The 20922-nt window shown below is 35.5% G+C and overlaps 1 protein-coding gene and 2 pseudogenes across 8 annotated transcripts in view; 1 reads left to right on the forward strand and 2 right to left on the reverse strand.

The window, feature by feature from the left end:
• The window catches only part of LOC102901285, a 34031-nt pseudogene extending 25069 nt beyond the window's left edge, over nucleotides 1-8962 (reverse strand).
• The window catches only part of NUBPL (nucleotide binding protein like), a 222123-nt gene that overhangs the window by 150288 nt on the left and 50913 nt on the right, over nucleotides 1-20922 (forward strand). The window contains exons 1-2 of one of the 8 annotated variants that reach the window (XM_019832907.3): nucleotides 10031-10111; nucleotides 12893-12986. The exons of 2 other annotated variants lie outside the window; for them this stretch is intronic. In XM_019832907.3, the coding sequence (XP_019688466.1) occupies nucleotides 12957-12986 (30 nt within the window). In that variant the 5' untranslated portion in view covers nucleotides 10031-10111; nucleotides 12893-12956. Of the gene's footprint in view, nucleotides 1-10030; nucleotides 10112-12068; nucleotides 12987-19315; nucleotides 19553-20922 lie in introns of those variants that run through there. 5 more of the 8 variants (XM_011283179.4, XM_045059770.1, XM_019832905.3 and 2 more) reach the window with 5 other exon arrangements.
• Nucleotides 9466-10375, reverse strand: LOC102901319 (annotated as a pseudogene).

Consider the following 20922-nt stretch of genomic DNA (forward strand, 5'->3'; position numbering starts at 1 on the left):
GCTACAACCTTATAGAGGTGTGATAAATGATTTTGTTATGTGAGCTTTGCTTTCTTATAGACTAAATTTTGTGAGTTTGATTCTCAGATTCAGATGATTGGAATGGGCCCTCAGCAGTTCCTTGTATTCTCCATCCTGTTTTTTACTTTATATTATGTTATTTGGTATGCTCCCAGGTACTTTGAGGAATAGATTTAAATATCTCTCTATGTATTTTCTTTCTGCCAAGAAGGTAATGATAATCTTGACAGTCCAAGGCAAGAGTGTGTTACCTAATGTCTGAGGAGAGAAATTGCCTTCAAATTTTAATATTTTTGGTACTACTTAAACCACTTGTTAGTTGATTAGTTGGTTAGGAGTATGGTATTTTATTTCCTGTGTGAAGAAATGTCTCAAATTGAATTGAGCTTTCCAGTTTCTCTCTTTGGATTTTTTTGTAGTGATTTATGAATAGATATTCTTCAGAATTGTGTTTTGTTGTGTAGATATCCATTCTTGGTCTCATAAAGTAAAATTTCAGGAAGAAAGTAGAGGACTATTCTCTTATATAATATGTGGTCATTTATGTTCATTTTCAAAAATTTGGAGGTTAGGCAAAGAATATTTCTATGGAGCTGATAAGTTAACAAGATTGGATAGATATACATAGTTTTTGAAAATAATAAGTTAGTAAATTAGTTTAGGGAAAGGGATGCACAAGAGTGTGTGTATATGTGTATGTGGGTACTTTTTTGAATTGGTTTCTAAAATATGCCATATTTATACAAAAGAAATTGGAGGCAACCAAAATAAAAGCATGAAAACAAACAACAAACACCAAGCACAAGACAAAAGATAAGTCTGGAGAAATGTAGAGAAAGGGGATGAGAAAACCATATCAAAATATTAAAAGAATAGATCCTTATTTACTCTGAATTCTCAAACACCAGAAATATTGTTAGGATTTGCCTAATTCTCTACTGGCATTATGAAACCAATGTTCTTTAACCATTGAATAAAGGAATCCCACTTCTCTTTCAAAGATCATGCCATGGGATCATCCACTTCCTACCTGTGTCTTTCCTATTATCTGTTAGCTATATATTTATTAAGATCTATGAAGATCTCAAACTTGACTGTCTATAAATCACCTGGAGTTTTTATTAAAACTGATTCAGTAGGTCTTGGATGTTACCTTATATTCTGCATTCTTAACAAGTTCCTAGATGATATCATTGGACCACATGGTAACTACCACCAAAGATTTAGACCAGAGTCCTCATACTGATCAAGAGCTTTGGCATTTGGCTTATAATCTTTCCACATTGACTTATGACATCATCCTGGGTCATCTCTTTTAATTCTTTCATTTCAACTTCTATAAATTTTATTTTGACTCCATTCTCTTTCAGCAGTCCTTCCCTGTAGTCTTTTGTTACCATTAGAACTTTCCTACCTTTAAATATTATATTTCAGTGCTTTACTTTGAGTTTACCCTTCCAGCTTTCTTACTCCCTTACTTACTTAATGGACCTTGCTCTCTTTTGAATCTCATGAAGACCTTTAAATTTTGACATCTTTACTTTCTCTGAGTTTGTCAGTTCCTTCTTTGCTGACCTGAAGTTTGTTGTCACCCTTTAGATGATTTTCTCCTTGTCTTTCAGTTGTCCATCCCTGCATCAGAATTGCAGTTCACTTTCTCCATTTCCATGGTCAGATTGCTGAATATACCGGAAGGAAAAAATATGTTGTCCAGATTGCTGACATTTTGTATCTATGGTACTCATTCTCATCTGGGCTCTTAATGCTGCTCTTTTTTTTTTTTTTTTTTTTTTTTTTTACTTTTTTAAAGATTTTAAGTAGTCTCTATGCCCAATGTGGGGTTAGAGCCCACATTCCTGAGATGAAGAGTCACATGCTCCACTGACTGAGCCAGCCAGGCACCCACAGTGCTGCTCTTTTCTAATCTTTTCTAATCCAAAGGCTTTGTTTTGCTTGGGCCTATAAATTTTAGAGAGAAAACACCTCAAGGAACTTGGAAAGAATTTTTTTGTGAGTCCATATAGAAATAAGGATAAGATTTCCTGAACGTAGAAACTCTTGTTTGGTGTGTCACAGTAGTTAACAAATGCAAGAACCCAGACTCCTCAAGTGCCTCTGTGATACTATTCCTTAGGGTGTCCAGAGTATCAAGAGTGAGAATGCCCGAAAATTCCTAGTTTCCCCTACCCCTTCCACACTTGCCTACATATCTGCACCAGTTCTTAATTCCTTTTTCCTAATCTTATTCAAAGCTCAATTTTTATTTTCATAATTTCATATTTTCATGATTTCCCCAGTACCTTCCAGTGTTTGATAACCTCCTTTCATTGCTTTGACATTCAAAAGGGGGAAAAGGTATGAGAAAGAAAAGTAAGAAAAGTCATTATCTCAACTTTTTAAAAGTTTATTTATTTAGAGAGAAAGTGTGTGTGTGTGTGTGTGTGTGTGTGTGTGTGTGTGTGTGTGTGTGTGTGAAAGTGGGGGAGGGACAGAGAGAGGAAGAGAGAGAATCCCAAGCAGGCTCTGCACTGTCAGTATGGAGCCTGATGTAGGGCTCTATTCATGAACCGTGAGATCATGATCTGAGCTGAAATCAAGAGTTGGACCTTAATCGACTGAGCCACCCAGGCACCCCCCATTAGCTTAAGTTTAATAAGACTACATTCTTGAGAATTTCTGCATATAGAATAGAATGCCTTCTTATCTTAAAATCTAATTTGCACATATTTTACTGATATGGTAATGTCTTTATAAGGGTCATATAGAATTTGTGACTTTATTTTTTTATTTTTGGAAGAGTACAAGTTGGGGAGGGGTAGGAAGAGGGGGACAGAGGATCTGAAGTAGGCTCTGTGCTGACAGGCTGACAGAAGCAAGCCTGATGTGGGGCTCGAATTCACCAACCACGAGATCGTGACCTGAGCCAAAGTTGGCCAGTCAACTGACAGAGCCACCCAGGTACCCCATAGAATTTGTTACTTTATTATTTAAAAAAAATTTTATGTTTATTTTTGAGAAAGAGAGAGAGACAGAGCATGACGGGGTCGGGGCAGAGAGAGAGGGAGACAGAATCCGAAGCAGGGTCCAGGTTCCATGCTGTCAGCGCAGAGCTTGACATGGGGCTCCAACTCAAGAATTGTGAAGTCATGACCTGAGCCAAAGTAAGACCTTAACAGACTGAGCCACCCAGGCACCCCAGAGTGTGTTACTTTAAAGTATAATTGACATAATTCAAGGTCTGTGTTTGGAAATTGTAAGCTATTGTGAAAATATACTGAATAAAGTGGGGAAAAAAGGTATTAATTTTTAATTAATGTTAGATGTTTTATGTGGCTCTTATGAGCATGTAACTCTAAATATAGGTTATGGTGATATCCTCTATCAGTCAGCTCTTTTGTTTCAATTTTGAATTTACTATGCAATTTAAGATTCTGAAGGACTTCTGATGAGTTGAATATACTAATTTGTTGATGGAAATGTCTGATTTGCTTGGAAAGTATATACCTCTTGGTAATACATTGTTGTCATGGTACTAATCAACCTAAAACAGTGAGAACAGTTTTCCCCAGAAGCAGATAATCCTTGAAATTCTGGGTCTCCATATCTCTAACTCATTTGAAGTATTGAGGGTGATGTTTTAACCAACTCCTTAGAAACTATATTACACTAAATTTTACAGTTGAGTTTAAGACAGAGTATTTTTGGGAGGAGGTCAAAGAAAGAGCAATGAGAAAGGTTAAGGGAATGAAAATATGTGCTTTACTATTGTCAGGCTCGGCCATTACCTTATTTCTCACCTTATTCAGGTTAAGGATAATATATTAGAAGATTGATGGAGAGACAAACTACTGTCCTTTATTTTGGGGATTGCGTAGCATCTAGATAGGGAGAATGAGAAGGAAGAAAATTTTACTGAGGGGTAGGGGAAGGCAGTGAGAATAAGTGGAAATGAGGGAAAAAAATGTGCTTTTTTAGATAGAAAATGTAGATTAGCAGAAGAATTTAAGGCTAAGTAAGAGTCAGCCCGCCTTATGTCATATACATGAATATAAAGGGATTATTTTGTATTACAGAGAATGTTAATAAATATCTTATTTGATATTTGTACATTCTGTGTTTAAACAAGCAGTTTGGAAATCTTCTGACTATGCATTTTTGAATAATTGATATTCAGAATACAATTTGTTATCTATGAAGATGTTTGGTAGAGCTGATTTGCATTAAAACATTCATGATGATTCTCAGTAAAAATACACAGAAGCACAAAACAGTTAATTGTCTTTCTTTTAAAATAAATGTCAAGAAAAGCATTTAAAAAGTAAGATAAAGTGTAGTATTTAAAGAAAATTCTATCAGAATTCGAAGTATTTTATATCTACACAGGATAATAGAATTTTATATATTTTAATGTATATATTATGTTAGGGATCTTATGGAATCTTTTTTTTTTTTTAATTCTTCAGACATAAGAGTATTTGCAAATGAACTCAGACTGCTTTTCAACAGTTTCCTGTAGGTTTAGGATAGCTCTCTATTTAATTTTTGAAATATTTGATAGGTGTTTGTAATTTTTAGAATTATATTTGTGTTTATCTCATTTTCTTACTTTGTAGTTTGTTTTTTACCTCACAAAACTGTTTGTTTTACTATGAATAGTTGAGTAGAGTCCAGTTAACAAGGGCAGTGTTGATGTAGGGAAATGTAACCCAGAGCTATCATTTGATATTAAAAGAAGTATATTCTATCCTGGAACTCAGTTACTATTAAAGTAGCTATATTTATACATAAGTATAGTTATGAGACCTAATGAAGATCAGTAGCATTTGTTTAGCTGTTACCCATAAGTATAGTACATACATGAATGATTCATTATGTGGGAGCGATTAATTTGTCATATTTATCTTACCAGTTAATCAGACATTCTGTAAGTATATATTATCAAAATAGGTACCTGTAAAGTTTTTATATGCAGAAATGATTTGTGGCAAGTCATATATTCATTTTGTGCATGAAAATTTAGGTAATGTATCTTTAGAAATCCTGTCATTCAGAAAGTAATATTAACCATTTTTACCATTAATATTATGTTGTGGTTAGGCTCTTCCTTCTGTGTTAAGCCTTCCATATTTTCCCAAGGGACCCAACCAGACAATTTGAATTATTGATGCTCACTTAGAAATGGGAGAATGGAAAATTAGCTTTTAAAAGATGAATTGGAGTTCCCATCTTCCCCCAAGATTAATTGGTTAATACTAATTAATTGGTTAATGTTTTTGAGGTCTGTTTCTCTATATTTCTATATCCTGGCTGTTTGTGTATCTCTTGTATTTCTGGTGGTCTGTTAGCTAATATGAGAGATTGCTAGTCAGTCTGGGTTAAAATAGTATTTATTAATATCTCTTAAAATTTTTTTAATGTTTATTTATTTTTGAGAGAGAAACAGAGCACGAGCAGGGGAGGTGCAGAGAGAGAGAGAGAGAGAGAGAGAGAGAGAGAGAGAGAGAGACGCAGAATCCAAAGCAGTCTCCAGGCTCCAAGCTGTCAGCACAGAGCTCGACGCAGGGCTCGAACTCACTAACTTTGAGACCATGACCTGAGCCGAAGTCGAATGCTCAACCAACTGAGCTACCCAGGCGCCCCAATATTTCTTAAAAATTTTAACCCAGCATATCCTTTGTTAATACATATTGGAGGAAAGGTGAGAAAATGAACTAAGAAAAGAAGTAGAAATTTATCTTATCTGGTGTTATTTTTATTCTAGGAAAAAAAATCATTATTATTGAAAAATACCGTAATGAGAATTTTATTTCTGTTTCCTGAAATTTTTAATTATCTTCAGTCAGGAGAAAGAAAAAAAAAACAGTAATAAGGATTTTGTTAATATTTATTTAATTTTCTCTGTCATTACCTGATGATTTTTTCCCCCTAAATCTACTCTTTATTTAGTGTTTCTCATAAACCAAGGTGCTTAGGCCAAAACTCTGGGACTTATTCTTGATTTTTTTTCTTTCCTTTACCAGGTATATATAACCTATCAGCAAGTCCTCTAGAGTTTATATTCCAAATATATCTTTAATTTGTCTATTTCTCTTCATCTTCTCTACCATCCTAGTATAACCTGTCATCATTTATTTAGAATACTCTTAAGTTGTGTTTCTACTTTCACTCTTGCTTTCTTACATACCACTCTACTCTCCTGGTAGTACTCAAAATGATCTTTAACAACTTTGCTTACAAATAACCAGAATGCTAAACAGCCAGTTTATTATTTAAAAAACTTGAAAATAAAGAGAATCAAGTACTTGTCCTATTTTTCTTACACTATTAAGCACATAGTTGATGAAGGAAGTTTTCCTTTACTAAGGAATTTCAGTTGACAAATAAAGAAGGAATGATACAATTGTAGTGTCAATATTTTATAAGTCCTAATTAAGTAATATAATAGATCTAAGGCAATAATTATTACTGTTAATATATGCGTGTAGAGAGAACATATTATATGCCTCCTGATTGGAGTAAATAACGTAAACTATAGAGTAGTTTTGCTAGAAAATTGAAACTGAATCTGGTTAAACATTCAGATCTAACTACCAGTTAATAGAAAATACAGGAGACAGAGGAACATGTTAAGTGACACTATGAGGATGCCATCAGAAATCCAGAGTGTAGAAAACCCTGTAGAATAAGTAACCCAGTTTTTTTTTTCCATCAAGTAAATTTTAAGGGAAAAAAAGTGAAAGAATCGTCATCTATAGATTAAAAGACCAAGAAACTTGTTAAAGCAATATCTGGACCTTATTTGGATTTGATTTGAACCAATGAGCTTTAGAAAAAATTGATACACAAGGAAATTTGGACACTGCCTAGATAGTTAGTAATTTTAATAAGTTATTATTGAAAATAATGATGTAGGGGCACCTGGGTGGCTCAGTCAGTTAAGCATTTGACTTCAGCTCAGGTCATGATCTTGCAGTTCACGAGTTGGATCCCTGTGTCCAGCTATGTGTTGACAGCTCAGAGCCTGGAGCCTACTTCAGATTCTGTGTCTCCTGCTCTCTCTGCCCCTTCTCTGCTCATGCTCTGTCTGTCTCTCTCTCAAAAACAAATAAAACATTTAAAAAAAATAATAAAAATCAGTTAAAAAAGAAAATGATGTAATTACAGTAATATTGATAGAAGTTATATTTGTAAGAAGAGTCCTTATCTTTTAGTGACATATATTAATATGTGTATAAATGAAATGATAGATTTCTGAGGGGTAGATGTGGAATGAGTAAAATCCAAATTAAGCAAGACTGGTCATGAAATGATAATTATTGATACTGGTGGATAAATATATGTGGATCCATTTTGCTCCGTTCTCGTCATTCATACACATTGAAACTTCCTATAATTAAATGTAAATCCAAACAAAAAGCCTTTGCACTTAGACTATAATCCAAACTTTTTATCTTAGCAGAGTCTACTCAATCTGACTGTACTTAACCCATATCAAGCATGTTCACCCTTTCTCACATTACACTTGTTTTTTTCCTTTTCCTCAGTTACCCCAAATTCATTCCTGCCTTGGGGTCCTTGAACTTGTTGTTCTATCAGGAACCTTCTTCCCCTAGATCTACAGTGTCTGTCCTCTGTTGGCATTCAGGTCTCATTTCATTTTTATTATTTTTCACTTCTAGGTTTGTTTGTTTATTTGAGGGAGAGAGCAAGCAGAGGGGAGAAGGTGAGGGAGAGGGAGAGAGTGAATTCCTAAGCAGGCTCCACACCCAGCATGGAGCCCAATGTAGGGCTTGATCTCATGACCCTGAGATCAGGTCTCATTTTAATGTCACCCCAGAACATCTAGCTGTAACAATCATCTCATCTAGTTTTATTTTCCTCAGAATACTTATCCTGAATTCGTATTTTCTTTTATATTTATTTGTTTATTGATTCTACCCACTAGAGTATAAAGTACATGTGGGTGATGGGAAGATCTTGACTATCTTGTTCACTTTTAAATTTCCAGCACTTTTCTGACAAATATTTTTGCTAAGGCAAATATGATTGGCATTCAATAAATGTTTTTTGAGTGAACCAATTAAATGTTTATGAAGCTGTTGAACACTAAGAACATTATTAATCTTTTACTTTTAGAATATCAACATTACATACATTTATTGCCTAGTGAAAGTATTTAAAATTCCGTTGGCATTTTCATTATTAATGTTTTCAAAGGCTCATATGCAACAGAATTAGCTTTGTAGCAAACCTTCAGAAAGATTTTAAAAATTTCACAAAATGTCTTAGCATATATTTAAAAATATTTGTATTTTGGATAATTAATGTCACATTTTGTCTAAGAGCTGTTTTTCATATCTACATAAGTAGAGGTTAAATTTTGTGCTATGTGTTTATATGTGATATGGAAATTTGGCAGACATTTCTCATCTTGTGAATAATAATGAAATACTTATAACTATATCTTCCATCAAGAAGGAAACTTGGAAATACTTTTATAGATAAATGCAGTAGAGGAAATGAGACTGTAAAATTATGAGATATTCTCTTTATTAGAATAGAAAACAATCTATTTGTTAAAAACAAATATATAATATATACATACATATATAAACATATCTATATCTATATATTTCTAAGTAAGTATTGTCATTCAGAATAACTGCTAAGAAAGTTGTTCATAATAGTTATTTATATATAAATATATACTATATATATATATATGTATATACTATATATATATAAATATATACCATATAATAGTATGTTTCACTGACAAAATAATTTTTACCCTAATATTTGTTAGAGTTACATATATGGTGCAGACTGGTGGATTCCCTTCTTGTGTCCTTAGGAAGCTTTCCGTCCACAGCACGATATTGGCTGCAGAATTGGGCTCATTTGGGCCATGGCTGAGATAGTTCCTCTCGTCATCCTCCATGTGTGGTATATGGGACTCTCAGATCATGGCCTTTCCACCAGAAACATGCCATCATCTGTTTCTCTTCTTCACCATCTCCTATTAAATGGTACAAATCTGGGACCTTCTTCAGATTTGGCTCTTTGCCAAAACATATTTTGTTCTAAGTGGATTTGCCTGTTTGTTCTTTTTCTCATTTCTTCATTTATTTCTCTATTCAATACAGGTTTATTGTGGCTTGTCATGTGGAAAACACTAGCTTTGAGATTGTAAGGAATTATATAGAGATGAACAAAGCATAAAATATTCCAGGGATGTGGGTTTTGGTAGCTTTACTTTTGGAACTTCTCTTTCAGAATTGCCTTTAAAATGAATTTTTGTTACACACATGCCTACATATTTGTCTTAGTTTAGGAAGAGTCAGAGAAACTGAGCCTTTCCTCAGTCTCCCAGGGAAAGAAAGGGTGAGAAACACAGAATGTCACTAGGCCCCTGATGAACCCAGTGATAGAGTCTCACAGGACCTAGTTCCCTACCAAGGGAAGATGCTTATTTTCCTTGTCATGGTCCTGGCCTTGCTCACCTGCTCAGTCTCCAGTTTTTAGAAGTTGTCCAATTCCCACAATGCCCCCTTCCTTTAGTTCTGTATCATTTTCACTTAGGGGAGAAGGCTGCTTACCGTCTTGTATCAGGATCCTGAGGGAGTTGTCATCTTGCAGGATGGTGAGGTGAGATCTCTCTAGTATCTTAGCATTTGGTTTCTATCTGTTGTGCTTAGAACCTGAACTGGAGAGCCTTAGATACCCCTCAAGAGTATGTTTGACTCCTGGCAGGCCCTAGAGTTTTCTGTGAACTGTCCTGTTTCCTCCTTGGAAAACACCTGCTTGAAAGGGAGCTCAGTCTGGCTTCAAAGTGTCATCTGAGATAAGTGGGTGAGTTGTCTCAGAGGCACATCCAACTCAGATGAAAGTGCCTCTGGGGTCATGACAGGCTCTAGGGGAAGATTTGATTTGTGGGCTTTCATCTCACATATTTCACTCAACTGTTTTACCATTGGGCTTATGGGGTCTCCACTGCTCGTCTTCACAGGTATCCATGCAATGCCATGGGTAGGAGAGTGGGGATCGGAGTCCTGGGCCTGAATAGGACCTTCCAGCTGCTCCTCTGTGGGTAGGTTGAACTCTGAGGTTTGCACCTGGATGGGAGTGCACAGGATGCCTGCACTAAGTGATTGAGGATCTGCCATTCTAGCCAGATGCTTGTGCAGTGTAGGCTGCACTGAAGTGGCTGGGATGCTCCTGGCTGAGCTCATCTCAGTCAGTAGGAATGGAGTGGGGCAGGGCCCAGCCTGAGTGAGGAGAGGATGCTGGGCTCTGATTCTATCTTTGTGTGCCCAACGACTCCCAATTTGTTGGTTGATAATTTATTTAACCATTCACTTATTAAAGGATATTGCTGTTTGAGACATTTTTTAAAATTTAATTTAATTTTAATTTTTTTATTTTTTAAATTTGATTTTATTTTTCTTTTTGAAAAATACAATTTACTGTCAAAATGGCTAACATACAGTGTGTAAAGTGTGCTCTTGGTTTTTGGGGTAGATTCCTGTGGTTCATCACTTATATACAACACCCAGTGCTCATCCTAACAAGTGCCCTCCTTAGTGCCCTACCCATTTTCCACTCTCCCCAACCCCTCCATCAACCCTCAGTTTGTTCTCTGTATTTAAGAGTCTCTTATGGTTTGCCTCCCTCCCTCTCTGTAACTTTTTTTTCCCCTGATCCCTTCTTCCATGGTCTTCTGTTAAGTTTCTCAAGATCCATGTATGAGTGAAAACATAAGATATCTGTCTTTCCCTGCCTGACTTATTTCACTTAGCATAATACCTTCCAGTTCCACCCACATTGCTACAAATGGCCAGATTTCGTTCTTTCTCGTTGCCAAGTAGTATTCCATTGTATATATAAGCCACATCTTCTTTATCCATTCATCAGTTGGTAGACATTTAGGCTCTTTCTGTAATTTGGCTATTGTTGAAAGTGCTGCTATAAACATTGGGGTACATGTGCCCCTATGAATCAGCACTCCTGTATCTTTGGATAAATTCCTAGCAGTGCTATTGCTGGGTCATAGGGTAGATCTATTTTTAATTTCTTGAGGAACCTCCACACTGTTTTCCAGAGTGGCTGCACCAGTTTGCATTCCCACCAACAGAGCAAGAGGGTTCCCATTTCTCCACATCCTTGCCAGCATCTATAGTCTCCTGATTTGTTCATTTTAGCCACTCTGACTGGCGTGAGGTGGTATCTCAGTGTGGTTTTGACTTGTACTTACCTGATGATGAGTGACATTGAGTATCTTTTCATGTTTCTGTTGGCCATCTGGATGTCTTCTTTAGAAAAGTGTCTATTCATGTCTTCTGCCCATTTCTTCACTGGATTCTTTGTTTTTCGGGTGTGGAGTTTGGTGAGTTCTTCATAGATTTTGGATACTAGCCCTTTATCCAGTATGTCATTTGCAAATATCTTTTCCCATTCCGTCGGCGGACTTAGTTTTGTTGATTGTTTCCTTTGCAGTGCAGAAGCTTTTTATCTTGACGAGGTCCTAATAGTTCATTTTTGCTTCTAATTCCCTAGCCTTTGGAAATGTGTCGAGTAAGAAATTGCTGCGGCTGAGGTCAGAGAGGTTGTTTCCTGCTTTCTCCTCTAGGGTTTTGATGGTTTCCTGTCTCACATTTAGGTCCTTCATCCATTTTGAGTTTATTTTTGTGAATGGTGTAAGAAAGTGGTCTAATTTCATTCTTCTGCATGTTGCTGTCCAGTTTTCCCAGCACCATTTGTTAAAGAGACTGTCTTTTTTCCATTGGATACTGTTTCCTGCTTTGTCAAAGATTAGTTGGCCATACATTTGTGGGTCCAATTCTGGGGTTCCTATTCTTTAAGATGTTGCAGGACTGGGGCGCCTGGGTGGTTCAATGAGTGGAGCGTCTGACTTCAGCTCAGGTCATGATCTCACAGCTCGTGGGTTCAAGCCCCACGTTGGGCTCTGTGCTGACAGCTCAGAGCCTGGAGTCTGCTTCTGATTCTGTTTCCCTCTCTTTCTGCCCCTCCCGCACTTGTGCTCTGTCTGTCTCTCTCTCAAAAAATGAATAAATGTTTTAAAAAAATGTGACAAGACCTACGAAATTGGGTATAAATAACTTAAAATAATTACTTCTTGAAAGAGCTAGACACTTTATGTCTAGCTTCATGAGTAATTGGTCTTTCCTTCAGTTTGATGGCCAGAAGTAAACAAGTCTTCTCCTGTGGCAGTCATGTCTATAGCACTTCCTCATGTGGAACCCAGGGCCTGCAAACCATCCAGAACTGTCAGTATTGATTTTGGACACTTCATATTTATGTGAGTGATATGTCAGATGACAGAATTTAATGATTTCAGTTGTTTTTGAAAAGAAGAGGACAAATTTGGGGTATTGATGGAAGTTTTGTGGGCAGAACTTTGATGCCACAATTATTTGGTAATTTAAATGCAACCAGACCCAATTTTTACAGACATGTTGATCCTGTGTATAGGAACCTCTGTGGTTCACACTGCTAATGGATGTGGATAGCCCTCCACCAAGGCAAGAATGTAAGTTGGGATTTTTTTTTTATCACAAAACATTTTTGCATTTGAGCATCTGATTTTAGAGCATATGGTTTTTTTGATTTATAGATAAATGCTGCTGAGCTTAGTTTATATATAATGCTTGTCCAAATATCTGTCACAAGCCTAAGATGATGGCTGATTGAAAGAGCCTAGCTAGCTGAGTAATGTTTAACCGGTTATTCTTGAGTTTTCTTCATGAATCAGTTGTGTAGCTCTCCTTCACTAAACCGTGAAATTTATACTCTGAGCTTTCATCAAGAAGAGTCTGTGTAAGAAACATCTATGTCTCTACTTCTTTTGAAGGTTGATGGAAGAGGAATGGGACAGTGAGGATGGAAGTTACTGTCATTGAAAGGCAGTATATTGTATGGACGGAGTATGGGCTGTGGTGCCAGAGGTTAGTAATTCTGGTGGTGGAAGGATGTGAAGGGTCTCTTTTGATTATCTCTGTGTTTTCCAACAAAATAAGACACTTATTCAGTCCATATATACCTGGCACTGTGGTTGGCCTTAAGGTACAAAAGTTAAGACTTGTCCTCTGCCCTTAAAAGAGAGATTCACTATTTAATAGTAAAATATTAGTATGACCTTATTGCTAAGAAATGATTTCTTTCAGTTTTGTTTTGTTTGTGTCCAAGTTTTAGCCTTAGTTTTTCTATTGTAAATTTTTTTTTGTGATCCCCCAATCCCTGTCTGTTTTTTCATGTGTTGATTGGGGAACTGAGAAAAAGGGGGGAGATAGTGATTGATTGATTGATTGATTGATTGATTTAGGCCAAAGATCTTATGTTGGGATTGTGTATATATTTCTTTAATTTATTTTATGCTGAGAGAATTTCAGAATTACTGAGAGTGTACTTGATTCACAGAGTTAATTCCTTACATCTGGATGGTCTTGCTTGCTATACCAATGTAGCTTGGTCAGAACTTTAGTCTTTAGTTTTGTTTGTTCATATATAACTAATTTGCTATTTTAAATGCAAGAATCAAACATCAGACTATGCCTGTTTTGATGTAATTCTGCAAAAGTACACATTCATCATATCAAAATTATTTCTTCAAGTGGAAGAGAGGAGGATTATGAAATTAAAATGTGACTTAAAAATCATAATCTGATTAACATTAATCTGATCGGTACCAAAAATTTTTAGGGGCACTTGGGTGACTCAGTCAGTTCCACATCCAACTTCAGCTCAAGTCATGATCTCATGGTTCATGGATTTGAGCCCCGTGTCAGGCTCTGTGCTGACAGCTGAGAGCCTAGAGCCTGCTAAGGATTCTGTGTCTCCATTTCTCTCTGCCCCTCTTCCACTCATGCTCTTTCTCTCTCTGTCTCAAAAATAAATAAACATTAAAAAATGCAAAAAAAATTTTTTTAAACTGATAGCCATGAAATGTGGAATAAAAATAACTTATCTGGACATTGGTACTGAAACTAAGGCTGCGAAAATATGTTCCAAATGGTCTGTGTATATCATTATTATTTTATTTGAGAAACCATAGCTTACTAAGTAGCTGGTTTCTATACGGAATACAAGTTTGTGTTGAGTCTTACCATGAGCCAATTATTTTTCTTCTCTTTCATGACATGGCTTATACTTTCTACTCTGGCCTATATTTTGTCCTGTATGTGCCACTGGTGGCAGGGATGTATCAGGGAAAATTAGATTACAAGTCCTATTGATTTATAAATTTTTGGCATAATTTTTGTTTGAGAAGGTTATGATGATACTTACCTAAGTAATATTAGTTTTCTCATTGTATAGATAGCAAAGTGAGGTCTAGAAAGGTAACTTTCATCCAGATCATAGGTGATGTACTCAGTTTCATGAGGGCAGGAACTTGAGATATCTTGCTCACTGTTGTATTCTCAGTGTCTCGAACAGTGGTTGGCACATGTAAATGTTGCTCTTAATTTCTCAGGGTTAAACTTTGTACTGATTATTCTCTGTGCCTACTTAGGTGTATTCTGACTTTAAGAATGTATATTAATGTATAATCTATAATATTAAGATAAATATGAGCACACCAGATACCTATATATTCAGGCAAGAACAACTTCTAGATACATTGCCACGTTCACTCGCTCATAAGGGTATAAGATTATTGTGAACAAGCCTAGATATAATGACCAGTGTGCTTAAGTGAGAATGAAGGAACAGCTGCTCATTTAATGGTCTTTTAATGAGATGCATAAAATTCAGTCCATTTTCCTATTTCATTACAATTTAGTGATCTCAGATTTCTTAGATGTCTTTTGGGTACTTCTGAAGTAATTATGTAGTTTAGGAAGTTGGAAATTGCTGAAGTTGATGAGGTGGGAATTAGATTGTTTTATGTGTTTATTTTCCCCCCATCCTCAATCCTGCTTCCCATCTATTATCTGTATCATATCCATTTGTATTCTCATAGATGTATTCCTTAATCTTTTTTAATATCCTTTGTGTTAAAAGTAGTTATAACTAAAACCTGCTGCATTATTTAGTTCCCCTTAGGAAGTCACTTATATTGTTTTCTTTTTAGCTTTGTAGATATCAGGTCTACTTAAGCGGAACAAGGTACAGGTCACTAAAATGTAGAAATTTAATTAATATATTCAAACAACAGATAGGGCTTCTTCACTCCTCGGCCCTTTTTAGTGATTTATGTATTTTTAAATTGTATTTTGACTGAATATTTTCATGCTTAGTTTTACTCGTGAGAAATTTCCCTTTAATTTGCAAAAAGCCATTTAAATCTGCTTATGTCATCTAGGCATATGGAGAAGATATTTTTAAGTTACTTGTTTCGATCATTTTGGAATGTGGTGACCTCACAAATGGGCAAATATTTTCTTAGCATTTGGTTAGAAGAATAAACATTGTATGCTCATTGAGACAAATTTAAATTTTGACTTACATGATATGACAAGCTTCTGTTTAAAGTGATTTTTTTTCAGTGTTAATACAATTGCTTAATTATCTAATGGCTTTTTTTTTTTTTTGAATCCGTGATTTCATTTCCTCTTTGGATAAAAACCTCTGTAAAGCAGACAAAGGTTTTTATTATCCCTATTTTGCAGATTAAGTTTTGGGCAAGTCATTTGATTTCTGAGTTTCATTCAGTTTCTTTATCTGTAAAATAAGAACATTGGTCAAGATAATCTCTGAGGTCCCTTCAAGCTCTAAAATTCTCTGTTTATACCATTGTAAAATACCAATGTAAAAAAAAATTATACATTGTAAAATATAAAACATAAAAAATGTTTATACCATTTTTACATGCCAATGTAAAAAATCATTCATATTTTTAAAAGGGGGAGGTCTTATAAATATCAATTCCCATAGCAACTAAAGACATACCAGAAAAGAAAGCATATCTGAAGTTATGTAGTATGAGCAATACAGTAAGTCCAAAGTAAACCAATCTCACCTGTAGTAAAAGAAAAAAATAGGGAAGATTCTTTAAAAAAAATTTTTAGTATAGTTGATATGCGATGTTCATTACTTTCAGGTGTACAACATAGTGATTCAACAAGTTTATGCGTTATTCTGTGTTCACCACAAATGTAGCTACCATCTGTCCCCAATGCATCACTATTATGTATCATTGACTATATTCTTTGTGCTGTGCCTTTTATTTTCATGACTTATTTCAGTGAAATAAGTAATTGGAAGCCTGTATCTCCCACTCTGCTCCACCTCTTTTGCATAACAGTCCATCTTCCTCCCCTCTGGCAACCATTTATTCTTTGTGTTTATAGGTCTGTTTCTGTTTTTTGTTTGATTATTCATTTATTATTTATTTATTTATTTATTTATTTATTTATTTATTTATTTATTTATTGGATTCCACATCTGAGTGAAACCATTTGGTATTAGTAATGCTTAGTCTGACTTTTTTCTTTTTTTTTTTTAATTTTTTTTTAACGTTTTATTTATTTTTGAGACATGGAGAGACAGAGCATGAACAGGGGAGGATCAGAGAGAGGGAGACACAGAATCTGAAACAGGCTCCAGGCTCTGAGCTGTCAGCACAGAGCCTGATGCGGGGCTGAACTCACGGACTGTGAGATCATGACCTGAGCCGAAGTCGGCCACTTAACCGACTGAGCCACCCAGGTGCCCCTAGTCTGACTTTTTTCACTTAGCATAATACTTTCTAGGTCCATCCATGTTTTCTCAAATGGCACGGTATCATTTTTTTTCCTGGCTGCATAATACTGCATCCCATACCACATCTTCTTTATCTGTTTGTCTATCAGTGGACAGGAAACATTCTTTTTTTTTTTTTAATATTTTTGGCGTGCCTGGCTGGCTCAGTGGGTTGAGCGACTGTCTTTGGCTCAGGTCATGATCTCACGGTTTGTGAGTTTGAGCCCTGCATCAGGCTCTGTGCTGACAGCTCAAAAGCCTGGAGCCTGCTTCTGATTCTGTGTCTTCCTCTCTTTCTGCCCCTCCCCCACTCATGCTCTTTCTCTAAGAAATAAATATTTATTTTTGAGAGAGAGAGACAGAGTGTGCATGGGGCAGGGGCAAAGAGAGGGAGACACACAATCTGAAGCAGCCTCCAGGCTCTGAGGTGTCAGCACGAAGCCCGATGCAGGACTCAAACCCATGAACCGTGAGATCATGACCTGAGCCCAAGTCTGACACTTCACTGATTGAACCGTCCAGGCACCGCAACAGGAAAGATTCTTAAGTGACAATTTTCTTCTATTCTTTTATTGATCCAAAATTTGTATTTGAGTGTGTGGTAAGCATCAGAATGATTTGAGCTTTCCTTTTTTAAGTTTGTTTTTTATGTTTTTATTTTTGAATGTTTATTTATTTTTGAGAAGGAGAGAGAGCACCCACACAAGGGCAAGCGGGGGAATGGCAGAGAGACAGACAAATCCCAAGCAGTCTCTATGCTTTAAGCACAGAACCCAACGTGGAGCTCAAACTCATGAACCGTGAGATGGTGACGCAAGCTGAAATCAAGACTGAGACGCTTAACCAACAGAGCCACCCAGGCACCCCATGATTTGAGCTTTTTTTGTTGTTGTTGGCAGAGTATATATATCCTTGGCATGAGTGTTTACAGAGAGACATTTTTTATTAGTTGGAAAGTTAGATTAGACCTCACAACCTTTAAAGATTTGTGATTGAATCCCCTCCCATTTCTTATCTCAGTGGCAATCCCTTCAACAACTTCTCAGGACTGCATTTATTTTATAAATTATGACATTTTATATAGATATAACACATTAATTTCTAGTTGAGCTAGGATGAAGTATTTTAGGATGGTAGTCAGAGTAGATTGTACTTCAATATAAATTTAAATATGAGTATGAGTTCTTTGAATAATTCAGCTAACTTTTCCAAAGGAAATATGATCACTCTATAAAATTTGTTCAGTATACCAGGCAGCTTTTAGATTTTTTTGTTTTTGTGTAGAATACTCCCTTTTTGGGGAAAAAAAAAGAGCTTATTTTGTTATTTGGGTGCTTTTTAATAAAATAGCTTTTACTCATTTTTTCCTATAAAATATCAGTTTTCACTTCCATAGTTGGAAATGATGATTGTATCCCAAACACTTCATTTTAGAGTTGAGAAAACTGAGGTCCAGTGAGATTAATTCTCTGACCCATGATTATTTAGCCAATTAGTGACAAAAGTGATTGGAATTTAGATATGCCAGTTTCCCAAACTAAAACCCTTCTATTTGATGAGTAGGTATCTGGATTTTTGTCTGTATTCTGTTAGATTCATTGTCTAGTTTTTTGCCAAACTCCCCCTTTCCAGTGCTGTCTCTCTCCTCTCCCCCTCTTTCTCTCTGTCTCTGTCTCTCTCTGTCTCTGTCCCTCTCTGTCTCTCTCTCTCTCTTTCTCTCTCTCTCTCTCTCTCTCTCTATATATATATATATATATAGAGAGAGAGAGAGAGAGTAATTAATTTTTGATTTAGAATTTAAAATCTAAAAGCTGCATTATAATAGCTCACACTTAAAATATAATGGCATATGGAGCTACAGTTTCTCACAGTTGGTTTCCTACTTGATATGATTTAGATCTTTAAATTTTTAGAATAAAATCTGAGCCAGTTTCAAAAATATTATGTTCAAAAGCTGTAGGTATTTTAAAAAATCTTTAAAGTATTCATTTTCTGTTCTTAGTCTTTATAAAAGGTTATTTACTTTGATTTAAACAATTATTTCACATAATTCTTTTGTATAAATGGTAGAATTATGATTATTCATTTAAAACAAAACCAGAATTAAATGGTAAATTATTGAAAGCTAAAACATTCTTTAACAGCACAAAGTCAGGAAATTTGCAGTTAACATTTCCATGGTTACTAGAACCCTTGCTCTATGATATAAAAGACTCTTAAAGGATCATATAAGGAAGGAATACTAACTATGCATACCATAAAAAAATTCTCAAAAGTAGAAGAAACATTATAATTAACCAGAAAATGAAAAAAAAATAAAGTGAATGAATTCTTCTATTTCTTATATTATCTGAGTAAATAATTTTCTCTGGGTCTATAAACTCTTTTATGTGTCTATTTTATTTTACAATGAAAATGTAATATAGTGAAGCTCATATGTTTGCTAGCAAAACTCTTCAGGGGCTTGAAGAATAGTGATGCTGTGCTGCATTCTGTGGGAGACTGGGAACATGACTTGAGTCCCACAGACCAGGATTTATATCACTGCCTCACCACTCACCAGCAGTCTGACCTTGGACAATTTGCTTAACTTCTCCAGTCCTCAGTATTCTTATCTGTAAAATAGAGGTCATAATGCCTGTTTTACAATGTTAGGTATTCAGATATGTTAAAAGTATTTAGTGCCTAACTTATAATAGGCTCTCCCTAACAATTCTTTTCCTTCTGCTCTCCTTTACCTGTTACCTGCAGACCTGCTCTCTGTCTCTTCCTTCACAGTTCAATTCTACCTGATGGACCTAAGTCTCAAAAGTAGGACTTCAGATGGCAGGTAACTAGAACTAAATAAACATGACTGAGACAGGTCTTTACACCATTCCTGGCTAGTGCACTGGGTAGACTGGTCTCCTGGAGCAAGTGCTTCTCAAGTTCTATAATGTCCTTAAGAACATCAGAACCCCTGGACAATGTGTATGGATTCTCTCAGTGAGGCTCAGTGTAGCTTCTGTGGCAGCTTGGACTTTGACTTCTCCCCAGTACAGTATTTTTTTTCTAGGGATATTCTTTTAAATAATATTTATAGTTTTATAGTTTTCCATATTAAACACAGTACTTCCTGTCTAAATATATTTTATAAACTGTCCCAAATTAGGTTAATAAAAGGATTTGTTACTCCTACTTAAAAAAAAAAGAAATTCTGAAACTTCAGCCTTTGAGTATATAAAAAGAGTTGTAAATGTTTTTAGTAATTTTTTAAAAATGAAGATATCTTGATTCTCAGTCAGGTTTATAATATTTCAGGGTTTTTGGTAGCAGTCCTGTCCTTTACTAACATATGCTCCTAGATTATGAACATCTGTATATATAAGCAGTTGGCCTAAAGCAGTACTCTAGAGAATTTAGAGAGATGTTCCCGTAATTCACTAAAATGCTGTTACTTTGGTGGTTGTGTCATTATTTTCATGTTGTGAGGTTTTACTGTTTCAGCTGTAGCATGCGTTTACATGGGATCATCTGCGGGCTGGCCTAGGAATTGGATAACCTTTTAAGTATTATTTCAGAAGCTAGATACAGAGTTACCAAAGGTTGACCCATATATCAACTTTTAGAGAAGAAGTCTTCCGTGAACTGATGCTGTCTCCAGGTTGGCATGGCCAGTCTGCCCTATAGCTCTGCTGGAACAACTGAGGAAATGGGAGGTGATGATAAAGGGAAAGCAAATGAGTAAAGTTTGTCTTCTTTTCGCTCTCAAAACATTACTGCTATCACTTGGGTTGGTAGTGCTTTTGGAGGGATTTATTCAAGTATACTCCCCCCACACCTCTTACAATAGAAAGGAACATGTTTGAAAATGAATTAGAGAACTTTATCATCTGACAGAAATGAAAATATTAGGGAAAATATATCATTGTAGCTTGAATAATTTGTTCTCATTTTACAATTGGGTGAACTCTCATCAAAACAATCTTCAAGAATAAGCTTATTATATTTTGTTGTATCATTTATTTCTACAAGTCTGTAAGCCGTCAACTCAAGTAGAAGTCTTTTGCTATTCAGATTTTTATTGTGGATTTATATTTAAATTATTTTACTTTTGTAGCAATTTTCATCTTAAAACCCAAATAAGGTATCATATAATTTTATGAATAAGCCACTGGGAAGAGCAAAAATACAGTTCAGATTTAAAGAGAACCACCTTGT

The sequence above is a fragment of the Felis catus genome, chromosome B3 (genome assembly GCF_018350175.1).
Source record: "Felis catus isolate Fca126 chromosome B3, F.catus_Fca126_mat1.0, whole genome shotgun sequence".
NCBI classification, from domain to species: Eukaryota; Metazoa; Chordata; class Mammalia; order Carnivora; family Felidae; genus Felis; species Felis catus.